Source organism: Xyrauchen texanus, chromosome 24 (assembly GCF_025860055.1).
Source record: "Xyrauchen texanus isolate HMW12.3.18 chromosome 24, RBS_HiC_50CHRs, whole genome shotgun sequence".
NCBI lineage: Eukaryota > Metazoa > Chordata > Actinopteri > Cypriniformes > Catostomidae > Xyrauchen > Xyrauchen texanus.
This window is the reverse complement of record NC_068299.1, coordinates 40974500-40988503: the sequence shown is the minus strand read 5'-3', so window position 1 is coordinate 40988503 and position 14004 is coordinate 40974500. Positions and strand designations below refer to the sequence as shown.

Sequence of the window (14004 nt, the reverse complement as noted above, 5' to 3'; positions counted from 1 at the left end):
TTCTGCACAATGTCGGATGTTAGGAAGGATTTGTGCAATTGAGAAATATAAATTTCTCTTGAAGAGAAATGTTGTTATAATAAAATATGACTGTTTGTGGATAATTTTGTGTGTGTGTTTTTTTGGGGGGTCTCGCCCAGGGTGCAATTCAATGCCACTGACTAGTTGCTTCTGAGTGATCTTTACCTTTTTCTTGATTGGAATAATTATTGAGTGTTTCCATGATGTGGGTAGTGTGCCTGTTACCCACATCTTGTTAAGCACTTGCAGTATAACTGTAAGTGCTGCATCAGACAGATGTTCAATCATACTATAGCATATCTCGTCTTCACCAGGAGATGCCTTCTTTGCCCTAGCAATAGCTCTTTTAAGTTAAAATAGAGAAAAGGTCATATCTAATTGCCTTTCATTTGTTCTTTTCTCCAATACACAGGGATTTTCTCTTCTGACCAATTATCTACTTTCCCTAACTTCCTCTGTTAGATTACTATTGACATGCACTTAAAAAAAAACTTTAGCCAAAATTTCTGCTTTTTCTTTATTTGAAATTGCCACCTTATGAAGAGCAAACATGTTGCTAGTCTTTCTCATACCTCCTCTCTTCCTTATCATTCCCCATATACTGAATTTGAGATCTGAATTTCCCTTCATATAGTATTGCAAAATTCTCTCCAGTAACTTCACTATGCAATTCTGTAGTTTTTGTTTAGTTTTTCTGACTATAGTTTGTGCTCTCGTATAATTAATTAGATCTGGGAATGAGTGAGATGCTTTCACCTTCCTAAATGCACTGTTTCTGTTTCTAACAGCTATTCCACACTCATCATTCCACCATGGATCTGCTTTCCGTTTACTAACTTTTGTTCTATCTTGCTCTACACTTACTCGCAACTTTATCATACACAGAGTACTCCAGTGCCCCCTATCGGTGAGGAAGAAAATGGCACATTAAACAAAGCCTAGTAACAGGCTTGCAGCTGTTACACACTCTAGTAACTGATTTTATAGCCTAATCACGCACACATTGTGTCTTATCAGAGCTATCACACTACACTACATCCATGACATGAATTGATCACATCAATGACCTGAAAACCAAGCCATGAACTGTGTTAAAAGGGACTTACAGTCTTGACAGAGCTGTATTCTTCTGAAACAGAAGCTCTGGAAGCTGGTGAAGTTGGTTCCTGTTCAGACGGCTTTGAGAAAAGAAGAAACAGACATACACAGACTGAGCAAACAGTGTGTAACTGACTGGGGTTACCAAACTCATATTTATTGTCGGAGGATTGTTTTGGGAAAACATCTCAGTAAATGCCTCAGAAAGGTAGAATAGGGGCTAAAACTTAGGGCTGCTCACCAGAAGGTTAGTGGTTAAGGCCGTGTAAGGAGAAAACCATCATCATTGTGCACTTGATCGAGACACTTAAGGCAAAAGTATTCTTTGGTTGTCCGCGCTGCTGATAATTATGTAGTGTGACAGTATGCGTGATGTAAATTTCATCATCAGCACAGCCACACCACTGTGCGGCCCAGATTTTCTCAACATGCAGAAAACGCAGGAAACACAAAACGCAGAAAAATGAAATATACCCGAACCTTAAGTCTCATTCTCAGTTCTAGGGGACTAAACCTACAATACTGACAAATACTTTGGATAAAGTCCAAAGTCTACTCAACAACAACAAACTGGCTGTAGTATATTGAAAACAGTTTGAAAACTACTTAATGTCCTTATACATGTGAACAATGGCAGAACCTGAGACTTACTAAACATTTTGATCTTATTCAGATATTACTTTTTAACAGCAAATTAGTGTAACAGCACAGAGCTCATTTTAAAGAACTGTAGATGTGTTAAACCATAGGACTCTTAAATCTCATTATTCAAGTTATCGTTGAGATTTTCTTTCATTTGTTAACAGAAACACACTGGAGCAGTACTGGGTAAACTGCTAAGAAAAAGCAATCCACTACCAGTGCTGGGTGCAATCTGATTACAAAGGAATTAGTAACTGTAATCTAATTACTTTCAATAAATGCATTTCAATTAAAGTAATTAGTTATAAGTACATTACTTGGGTTGCACATATTTCTAAAACAAATATGTATAATACACACATAAAAAATATGAATTCATAAATTAATATATGCGTCTGCCTTTCTGTGAAAGCTGAATGGTGTTTGACAATAAACAAGAAACGAATACAGACATTATTTTGAATTCGATGAGCAGAAAAACAAATTTTTCTGTGAAACGTTTTTGAGAAAATACTTTAAAAGCAAACAGTAATGTGATTACTTTTCTATGAAGTAATCAGTAAAGTAATCTGATTACAATAAACATTTATTAATTTGAAGTGGATTACTTTTTTGAGGAACTTGCCGAACATGGTCCACTACAGATTTCTGATCTGACTTCTCTAATCAGACTATGTTTCTGATTACCTCATAGAAAATATTACTAATTACTTCAATTTGAAGTTACTTTTTTTCCAATCAACAAATTAAAAATAATGCCTGTGTTTCATCCTCATACTTTGTTGAACACATGCCATGGTGTTTCTCACATACAATGACTCGTTAGGGGCGTTCACCAATTAGCTGTCGCAGAAATACAAAAGTATGTATAAATGCAAATCATGTTTTAAATATATATCATTTAAATAATATTATTTTAAAACATAAGTAAACATAAACCTAAGTTATATAATTGTAACATAACTGAAAGTCATTAACTGTAATCTGATTAAAATTATTTAAAAAATGTAGAACCTTATATTGGTTTTGATTAATAGACTAATTAGATTACAGAAATTAGATTACTTTGTAATCATGTAACACCCAACACTCATGGGTCCATTCCTTTTGGAAGGAATTGAGCCAGGTAAAGAGTTACACCTCACCCTCCACAGTGAGGCAAAAGCACTAATTTCTCCTAATACTGAGCTACTGTTGTACCCCACAACACTTACAGTCTCTCCAGCTCTCTCATGTCATCAAACGCGCCATACTCCACAGTTCCAATCTGGTTCTCCATGAGCTGTCTGTTTAAAGAAGAGAAGGCACAGGGAACAACTTAAAACACCAGCAGGTGAGATGTGATAGATATGCTGGTGGGTTAGTACACAAGGGCTTGTGGACTGGTACACATGCATGAGGTCTCATAGAGAAGATGGAATCTTGGTAAAAGAGAGTTTTGGAAGGAATGGAGCCAGGAAAAAAGCCTGTGACTGTGGAACTTGTGCTCTAGAAGACAACAGACACTGCTGTATAAACCATGAAAGATGACAAGTTGGAGCCATACCCTTATTATACAGTAATCAGGGATATCAATAATAATATATAATATCTATACGATATCGATACTAATAATAATAATATCTATAATTTTAACAGATTTTTTTATGTTCACTATAGATTCATCAAAAAGAGATAACCTTAGAAATGTAGGTAAGAGTTGGCTGCAATGACTACTTATTTCCTCAAATATTCACAAAAAGCAACATTAAGATATTTGTCTGCTCTTGGTGAGTCAAACACAAAGAATATACCTCAAAAACGTTCCAATGCAACAAAATGTCACAAGCAATCCAAAAATGGCACAAATTCATCATGAAGTAGATGTCTTTGGCCACCAGCCTCTCAACACCAGAAATCATGGGACTCATCTGGCCTGAAGATGATCATTAGATATGAATCATAAGTAATACACAAAAAACTAAATAAAAAAAAGTATCATTGACTTCCTCTGTTTCTATGGTGAAAGGAGCTTCCAAACTCCACACGATCTGCTGTGTTACACAACATTTGTTTTAAAGATTAATCCATGCATATTTGCTGTTTTGTAAAAAAATAACCTTTTAATCTTTAATCAAAATGTCATAATTGCTGATCTGGTGGTCTCTTCTGCTGTCGTATGCAATTGGTAGTCAGTTTTAACTTCGCCCCTTCAAGAGTCTTGTAAACAAACCCGGCATCAAAGCAGCCAATGCAAATATGAAGGTGTATTTTCATCTGTTTTCCTCCAAAACTCCCATTCCTTACCCAAACGTTACGTGGTTTTGGGCCAGCTGGCTTCAATTTACATTTTGAAGGAGGAATTATTTTTTTATATTTTTATATATGGTGCAAAATGTCACTATAAGATGGATTCATGATTTTTAAGATACATTCTTTCAAAATATTTAGCAAATAACAGCTAATTACCATGAAACTATTAACTTAAAAATGAGCAATGTATATCATGGTTACTAACGTAACCTCCATTCCCTGATGAGGGAATGAGACATTGTGTCAATGTAGTGACACTAGGGGTCACTCCTGGGAGCCCCAGACATCTCTGATCTTTGAGAAAAGGCCAATGAAAAATGGTGAGTAGAATTTGCATGACACTCCCCTGAACATATGGGTATTTAAGGAGCTGGAATGCAAACATTCATTCAGGTTTCGCACTGAGGAGCCGAGACAAGGTCCCGGCCATTTAAGAGGGTAGTTCAGTGTTGTGGCAGGAGGGACACAGCGTCTCATTCCCTCCAATCTGTGAACGGAGGTTACGTTAGTCCTGATTTGACTGCGCATCTCTGGTGGTCTTCGTGTTGGGAAGAACACTAATTAGCGAACAGACGGCACTTCCGGTCATAGAGGCGCATCATCGAGTGAGCCCTGTCCTGAGTGATCATGTCTAACACTGCAGGTGGTAGGCCACTTAGGTCTTCCACATGCCATCCAAGGGCCAGTCATGGAGATGCAAGTAGGCTCACTGGGGGAAACGTGTATTTGCGGAGCCCCAGGGGTCAGCTGTGTGCCAGCGCAACTGTGCCGAGGAGAGCCTCGGTCAGAGAATACCAGAGCGGACAGTGGGAGGATTCCCAGAAAGTGAACAGGTCTACCTGCACATGCCCGAATCGACTGGTGAGATAGGGCATCTGCTTTTCTGTTGAGGTGGCGCGGGATATGAGCGGCTCGCAATGACTCGAGTTGCTGCTGACTCCGCAGGAGGACACAGCGAGCGAGTTGCGACATTAAATGAGAGCATAGGCCGCCTTGGCGGTTGATGTACACAATTGTTGCTGTGTTGTCCGTCCGGTCCACATATGGTTGCCCCGGATCAATGGCAAAAGCCTCCGCAGGACAAGTAATACCACCAGCAACTCAAGGCAGTTGATGTGCCAATGCAGACACGGGCCAATCCATGGACTAAGCCAACAGGCCCAGGACAGAAGCCTCAGATGACTCTGCCAGACGGTGGCACTCTGCGGGCACAAGTGCACCGAGACCGCTTGATCCACCTGAGGAATCACTAAGTACCCCCTTGCAGCCTCACCGTCGAGGGTAGTGAGAGCGGAGGAGTTCACAAATCGGGTTCATGCAGTAAAAGTTGCCTGCCACGACCGCGTAAGCTCCTCATGCACCTCCAGGAAGAATGGAATGGGGGCGGAGTGTGGAGAGTGACGCTGTGGCCCCAGGAACCAGTCGTTGAGCTGCAAGGGTTCAGGGGGAGCGGATGATTCCACTCCAGCCCGAAACTCGTGGCTGCCCGGGCAAGCATGGCCACCAGCACCGCGTCAGCCTGCTACTGGGCTACCGCACCCGAGGGTGGGAGTCCAGTCATATCAACAGCGACTTGACGAACCCACTCTGCAATGCTGCAATTCGACAGCTCATATTCTTCGCGAGCCCCGAATGAAACCGCAAACCCACCCTGAGATGGGCCTGCGGTCTCATCCCAGAACTCAACAGGGGCGTGCTGGAGAATGGGAGGTCCATGGGGGGTTTCCCTGCAGGGAGGCTCCAATTGAAGTCCTGAGATTGCCCCCAGTGCTAACCGACTCCGCCTCGTACTCGTAGGTAGAAGGACCAAGCAGGGGCACTGCTGGTGTGGCTTTCCCTCTGACAAAGGAAAGCCGTGACCGCAACGTATCCATGGTACCATTTTTTACATAATCGGCATCGGCCAATATCCAAGTATATCAAGCCGATTATTAGGCAGGCGCATCGTTGGGCAGCCTAGTGTTGTTGTGGAACACATGTTCGACGCACACTGCCCCTAGAGTCATTTTCCAGCAGAGTGAGCAGACCTCATCCAGTGCCTAAGGAAGGAGCTAAGTTCCTTGGAGAAAACGGTAAGGATTACATTTGTATAACTCCTTTATATTTAATTAAAAACTTTTGATATGTTACTGCCAACTTCGAGAAAAAACGCGACATGACGTTCGCTACTTTGGATATTGATAGCGTAGTTGAAGTTGCATTATCACAGCAGAAGGGTTGCTATCATGTCACAATAAGTAAGCAAGAATTTTGCAATTACAGACAGTGAATCTGAGACTTATATTTGAGAGGGTTGTCACTCAATGCAGAGAAATAAGTAATAAAAAAGATACCAACGCACTATAGGCTATTGAAGGACTGGCTTTGGTAAGCTCGGACGTTATCGGTTCTGCTGTCGGTACTGGAGAAATTAAGAAAATACATTTATTATTGCTATTGAGAAAGTTATTTTATCTCGCCAGCCATTTCTATGTATAATAATATGAAACCATTTGTCTGTGATGCAATTTAGCTATTCGCAGTCAGAGAGAGAGAGGGAGATCTCTCACGCGGTGCTACAGTGAGCACAACACGAGCCCTGCTTAATGAGTGACAGAACGAAACATTCAAACGTAGCCTGGTTTAGATCTGTGATATTAGTCTGTGTGTGAAAAATAATATTTATACATAAGCCGCATTCTGTCTAGCACAACTTCCTTCCCTTCACAGCGGTGCACTGACATTTCTCCCTAAACCTCAAACTTAACGTCAGAATCAGCGCGATCGGTGATTGTTGTAAAATGCTACTGTTGCTAAATTGCGGGACGTGTTTAATAATAAAAAGAGCGCAAGAGATACCGTTCCCAAGGCGGCGCGCGCTCCGAAACAGACCGCAAAGAGACAAGCAAAGTATAGGCTACTGTCAAAACGACCGGCTTGGAGATTCACTTAAACACAGTTTATGTCTTAAATGGATGTAGTTATGGAAATAGTTGGGAGAAAATATGGTGCATCAGGAGCCTATTAGATCTGCACTCAGTCTTAAAGGGGAAGCAGTCTAATAAACATGCTGACGATTGAGCCATTACTGCGAATCAAACAACAAAAGGCAATGAGAAAATCACTTACAGCTCTTGAATGAATAACTTCTGCTTTAATAAGCATTAATCTATCTATGATAAACTATGCAGTGTTACTTTACAATTGATTACTTTATTAGATTTCTTTTTAGACCACACCTGAACAGTAATGTTTGTAGACCTTCCTGAAATTAAATCACTGTGCCTATATAACGTTTATATTTGTTTAATATATATATATATATATATATAATATATATAACAAAAAGAACCGTTAAGAATACCGTTGAAGTACCGGATCGATAAGCAGTATCGGTAAGATAGTAATACCATTAAAACCTTAAAAGGATACCCATCCCTAGTTATGCCTGTGCTTCTCTTGGATGCTCTGAATATTGGATTACTTGTCTGGACTGCCCCTTAATTAAAGCTGCATTTGGATCTCAACCTTCATGTCTCGGAGCAGTTTGTAACACCTGCTTTGTTTATTTAATATATTTGTTATACATTATTTATACAATATGTTTTTACATTATACATTTTTAATTTAAGTGTACAAGTGCAGATTGGTCAAGTGTTCAATAAATGTATTTGTTGAGAAATTTTGTCTATCTTAAGTAATTATTTGTGTTACATTTTATCTTTCAAATCTTTTTATCTTTTAAAAACAAGCACATATTGGCCAAAATAAATCGGCAGCATTAATCGGCCATCGGCCGACCCGGATTTCAAAAGATCGGCATCGGCCTGAAAAAAAAAAACAATATCGGTCGACCTCTAATCCATGGTCATAATCGCACAATGAGGGCATAAACCATCCAACAACGCCGTCTCTGTGTGGGTAGCACCCAAGCACGTGAGACAGCGATTGTAGCCGTCAGAAGCGGATAGATAGCAACCGCAACCAGGAATAACACACAAACGAAAAGGCATCTTGAAAAAGATGCTTTCATAAGTGCCACTCTTTTAGTAGGAAAATTCTCTTTTTTTTTTGAGAAAACATACTTTTTTTAGTTTTAAAAAAATACACTCTTTTCGCTACTGAAGCGCCCAGGGGCGCTTCTCTGCACAACATCAGTACGAGAGGGGGAGAACCGCTGCAATGCGCTATAGAAAACAACAGCTCATAAGAGCGAGACATGAATGGCTGGGAGAGTAATATAAAAAGTGAAATACAACCACTCGGCTCCGAAGAAGAAGTCTGAATGAGTTTGCATTCCAGCTCCTTATATACTCATATGTCTGGGGGAGTGGAATGCAAATTCCACTCGCCAATTTTCATTTGCCATTTCTCAAAGATCAGAGATGTCTGGGGAATCCAGGAACGACCCCTTGTGTCACTACATCGACACAACGTCGAGTGAGTGACAGAAGGGGAACAACATTTTTACAACAAAATATTATTTAAGAAATGTATTATATTGCTGTTAGAATTTGGCTGTAAATTTACAGAAATATTCAACAGTGTACATAGAGAGTAGAACCACTTACAAAACTCGCAGGTACTTGAGTCCAGAAAAGTCATTTCTGTTGATGCGTGTGAGGTTGTTTCCATTCAGCTCCCTGGAAAAGAGACAAAAGGGTACGTTTATATACAGTACTCATTTCAGGTATAGCTAATAGCATTGCTGTAATGACAGAAAGGGTTCTAAGGCACAGAAATTTAAGTTTTAAAATCATTAATAACATATTTAGGCTCCAGGGGATACACAGACCACGCTTTACATATCATCATATTCTACACTAAAGCATTGGTTGCTGGTCAAAAAACACTGCGTGGGATCTTAGCAAATGTCTGCTCATTATTGGGGACTGAACTTGTGTTTCTTTTTTGTTGTAAACCCATTGCCCAATTTCTAGATATAAAGTCATATGCTTTTTATTGATTCTAATGACCACTCATGGGACCACAGCAGACCAGAGACAGTGAAAGTGAAAGATTGTAGACAGATGTATACACAGGTGCACATGCAGAGGGAAATAAATAATGGGCTGCAATTCATTAGCCATGGCCTGATCTCCTGATATGTACATGTTCTGTTTATTATTGGTGTGCAGTGCAGCCTTTCTGATGGTCTTCAAGAACACATCTACTGTTCATCTAGGACTGCTCTAACTAAGCCTGCAGGAAACCCCCCCCAAAATGCATACTGGTCACTCATGCAAACACATACTTTGATTGGTTAAGCTGCCTATCAAGATAAGTCAATCTGAAATTGATTACTTTAAACGATTCCTCCGTTTAATGACTCCACATTCTTGGGTTGTCGATGGCAAATTTATGTAATTTATAAACATTTAAAAATCGAATCAGATAACTCAGATATGATCTCATAACAGACCAATCATGAGACTAACAATTTCGTTTGCTGGATTTAGATGGTTTAACTGGGAGCCGAGTTGGTCTTCCAACCTGACAAGCTGAAAAATTCCTAAAACCCAGACAAATGACCAGGCTGGGAGACCAACTGAAACCAACCAACCAAATTTCTTGAAATAGACACCATCTGTGACAGCCAAAGCAAAGTTACGACAGCACAATAAACAGATGTCTCCTCAGGAGAGATATTGTATCTACTCAATAGCCAATCTAGAGAAACACCTCCAAAACATGGCCCTACCCAACATATTCAGAATGGAACCCTCACTGATCAAATTCCATTATAATTGATCTTTTACTACATTTACTGTGCGTAAAACTGTTGAACAGTTGTAAAAATAACTCCTTGTGTTATGATACTCAGATGTCGACATTTATTTGGATTCCGATTGCTTATTAACAAGGTGTGCAGACAGACACAGTGATAAGTGTATTAAAAGAAAACGTTGCATTAAACTCATAAGTGAAGTGAAAAAATTTCAATGTTTATTCCCATTGAGACAAACCAATCAACAAACAGAATTAAATCCATGTAGGCCTATTGAGAAAAAATAGGAGGACTTCACATTTACTCTGCTAACAGATGAAACTTACACCCAGTGCAAAAACTGAAGATTCAGTGAGCGGCAGTTCTGTGGACAGAAATGCCTTGTTGATGAGAGAGGTCAACACAGAATGGCCAGACTGGATCAAACAGATAAAGACTACGGTAACTCAGATAACTGCTCTGTACAATTGTGGTGAGAAGAATATAATCTCTGAATGCTATTCTTAGATGCGGGTTGGTGCTGTTTTAGTGGCACGAGGGGGACCTACACAATATTAGGCAGGTGGTTTTAATGTTGTGGCTGATCAGTGTGTATATATATATATATATATATATATATATATATATATATATATATATATATATATATATAAAGGGTTGGGAGATTACAGAGTACATGCTGTAAAATGTCATTTGTAACGTATTCCATTAGATTACTCACAGTGAGAAAAATACACATGTTAAAAAAATATTCTCTGAAAAACTTAAATTTCTTATGCAGTGTTGTTTCTAAAACAATATTTTTGAGTCCATTAAAGGCATCATGAACTTTAAAGTCATGCACTATACAAATTTGTGGGATACAACAATATATACAGAAATCACAGGGGAGTTCTCATAAGTCCTTTTTTTACAGTACCCAAGATGGGTTTAGTACCTGAAGACGAGCATCTTAAATTGTTCAGCTTATGTTGTTATAGCATTAACATCATTGGTTTATTCAAGCTTTGTTCTTGTACTTAGTTTAGATATTCCACATTCCTCTATGATCTATATATGCAAGTTATTAAGCATGTCCGAATATGTGCAAACGAACACAGTCCCTGTATAGAGCCTGACATAAGTAAAACATAAAACATGCTCATTACAGCTCTTCAGACCACTAAAACTTCACCGTTATGGAGATTAAAGGGCAAACTACTGTTGGCAAACTGCCATTACCATTTTGGCATAACACAGTTGAGTTAGGAGAATAAAGGCAGTCAGTCATTATCCAGCAATTGAATTAAAATTAATATAGCAGAACATTTTACAGAACTCGTTTGATGTTCTAACATGGCTTCATGGGCCAATTATTGAGTTTTAATGGGTCTGGATCTACTGTATCAAACAGCCTAATTTTCCTAATTGTTTGTTAGGAAGGTTTTCTCCTAAACAGCAGCCCAACATTCCAGCCTTTATTTTCATTATTAGGTTCTTCTCAACAATCTCTTCCATTGTGGACTGTTTCCCATTTCATTATTTATAAGAACATGTCAAACTAAAGCATTTCATAATGTCATTGGATTTTCTTAACAGCACAGAATCATATGCTGTTGCTTTTGAATTGGTTGGTTACATTTGAACACTAGCGCTGAAATGTATTAAATACAGTGAATATTTAATGAAGCACGACTTTCCTATGGAAACATACCCATCTGAAACTGTATTTCTGAACTGTAATGTGACAGACCAGCACAAAGACCTCTCACACCATAAAAGCTCTATACTGACACGCTAATCTCATATTGCTTATGAGATTTATCACCGAGATCCAGCAGTAAAGCCTATAGTGTTTCTTACTCCCTTAGCTGCATTCCACTATCAAGACAATCAATAGGCAATCAGTGGGAAGCACACAAGGACATTTGGTCTGCATATAGAGAATTCTTGAGTACATCAGTGCTGGAGTTCACAGCATGAGCGGCCCAATACTCTGAGCGATCGCTCCGGTTTAAAGAGAATTCTCAATCACATCACTCACTCTTGACACATCAGTGCTGCTTGATCTCAAGTGCGGAAGCTTCCGAAGTGTATATAAATAGATGCATTAGCATAGATAAAACAGGCAGGACCAAATCTCTGGACATCTGCTTTAGGACTCATGTGCGGGAAAGCTAGGACAAGTCAGAAAATGCTAGAAAAATACTCAAGTACAGAGAGCCTGATAGAAAAACACTTTTCTACTTTAGACAATTCTGTATTCATAATGCCTGCACACTCCGGCTCTACTGTTGCTCATTTTGTATAATGAGACAAATGAATGAGTGCATAAAGTCAATGTGAGCATGTGTTGTTTGAGGCCTGAATTGCAGGATAATGGGAAAACCTTTGGGGGTGGGAGAAACAACTTGTCTGAATGTGTGAAACTCCCTACATGAGTTCCCTAATGACTCAAATCTCTGAGAAAGAGAGATTAAGTGAGAACTCAGTTCTCAACAGCTGGAGGACGTCCTGCTATCTTCCAGCAGAATTACACAGATCTGTAATTACAGCCTCATGTGTCATGCTCACATCTGCAGCGTGTCCGTTTCTACCTGTCCAGGACGCCAGTGCCTCATTGAGCTATTGTTCTCATTCAATTCCTCTTCGTACTGATGCAACCCCCCACCCCCCTTCCCAACAGCAACCCACACGCACACATGCAGATGGACAGAAAGTGTCTACTCACAGTCTCTCTGTGTTTCGTGGCACATTCCTGGGCATGGTTTTGAGCCCCAGCCCATGGCAATCCACTGTGGTACCACTGCAAGTGCAAAGTGCGGGGCACGCGGTGGCATACCCGCTGAAGACAGCCTCAAACAGGAGCAGTATTCGGATGCATGCCAAGCTGCCTCCAGAGTATCTTCGTTTCGCAGGCATGATCTTGCACCGCTTCAGACGGGGACTTTCAGACTAGTGTTCTCCTTTTCCCAAACGTGAAGGTAAAAAAATCTGTCCTGCCCTGCTCTCACAATTTACTTTCTGCACAAACTCTCTTCTCTCTCTTGGTGGAGTTGCTCTGCTTGTTCTGTATAATGTGCTCACTGTGCTACTTTGCTCTCTGGTGCTCTGCTGACTTCTTGCCTGAAGAAAGGAGGAAATGGAAGAGCAAAGGAACAAAAAATCTCTCTCCTTCTCCCTTACACACACACACAGCAGTAATCCATCACAAGGATCTACAAATAGCAGTTCCCGGACTCCTCCCACCCCCCACCCTCTCTCGCACCCCTCCTATCAAACCTACACCAAGAGAGAAAAGCCCACTTTCCCCCACCCCTTCGACAACATCTCTTCCCTCTTTCAGGCTTACAGGAGCCCCTACAGACAGCACAGTGATCGACTCCCCGTGCAGCCCAGCCTTAGGCGACAGCCCCTCTGAAGAGTGTGGCCAGGAGAGAGGGTCCACTGGGGAAGGGCAGGGTGCCCATACCCCCTACCATCACTCCCCTCCCCAAAAGGGCAGTGTATAATCATGCTTTGGGATGGGGGAAGGTTGGAAATGCAGAGTGAAATGACAGAGCATTTATGGGAAGAACAGAGGAAGAGAAAGGTTTTTGCTTGACTTCATTATTGAAAATCAAACCTTGACCAAAGTTTGGAAGAGATCTTTTATGATATAAATGTGTAAATAATATCAGCATTAGACTTTTAAATTTTATGGTTTTTGCCTCCCTCTGCAGAAAAAAATAGAGCCAACTTTACAAAAAATATTCTAAAGTTGAAACTAAAGCATGGTACTAAATAAAAGTTAATCCAATGACCAGCCTTTTCTGAATAAATATAATTGTAATCTACATTTACATTTATGCATTTGGCAGATGCTTTTATCCAAAGTGATTTACAGTGTACTTATTACAGGGACAATCCCCCTGGAGCAACCTGGAGTTAAGTGCCTTGCTCAAGGACACAATGGTGGTGGCTGTGGGGATCGAACCAGCAACCTTAAAACAGTTATGTGCTTTAGCCCACTACACCACCACCACTAATCTATAATGAAACAAAAGAAAAAACTAACAAAATTGATACTACAACCACTGGAATTGCACATAAAGCACCATACACAATCAAACTATCACAGCAAATACTGAGTAAAATAACACAATTAAATTAAAATAAGCTTTTTAAAATCAAAGACTTTTTAAAAAGTGATTCCTAAAATATTTTTTAACGAAAGCAAAACGTAAGACTAGACTTACACATTTCAGCATACAATCAGCATGCCA

At 39.9% G+C, this 14004-nt stretch overlaps 1 protein-coding gene across 2 annotated transcripts in view; it reads right to left on the bottom strand.

Moving 5' to 3' along the window:
* LOC127617534 (slit homolog 1 protein-like) overlaps window positions 1-12918 on the bottom strand; it is a 117662-nt gene extending 104744 nt beyond the window's left edge. For both annotated transcript variants that reach the window (XM_052089493.1, XM_052089495.1), the window contains exons 1-4: window positions 12471-12918; window positions 8604-8675; window positions 2976-3047; window positions 1128-1199 (exon numbers count right to left, since the gene is read on the bottom strand). In XM_052089493.1, the coding sequence (XP_051945453.1) occupies window positions 1128-1199; window positions 2976-3047; window positions 8604-8675; window positions 12471-12661 (407 nt within the window). In that variant the 5' untranslated portion in view covers window positions 12662-12918. The remainder of the gene's footprint in view (window positions 1-1127; window positions 1200-2975; window positions 3048-8603; window positions 8676-12470) is intronic.
* Between the last annotated feature and the right edge of the window lie 1086 nt (window positions 12919-14004).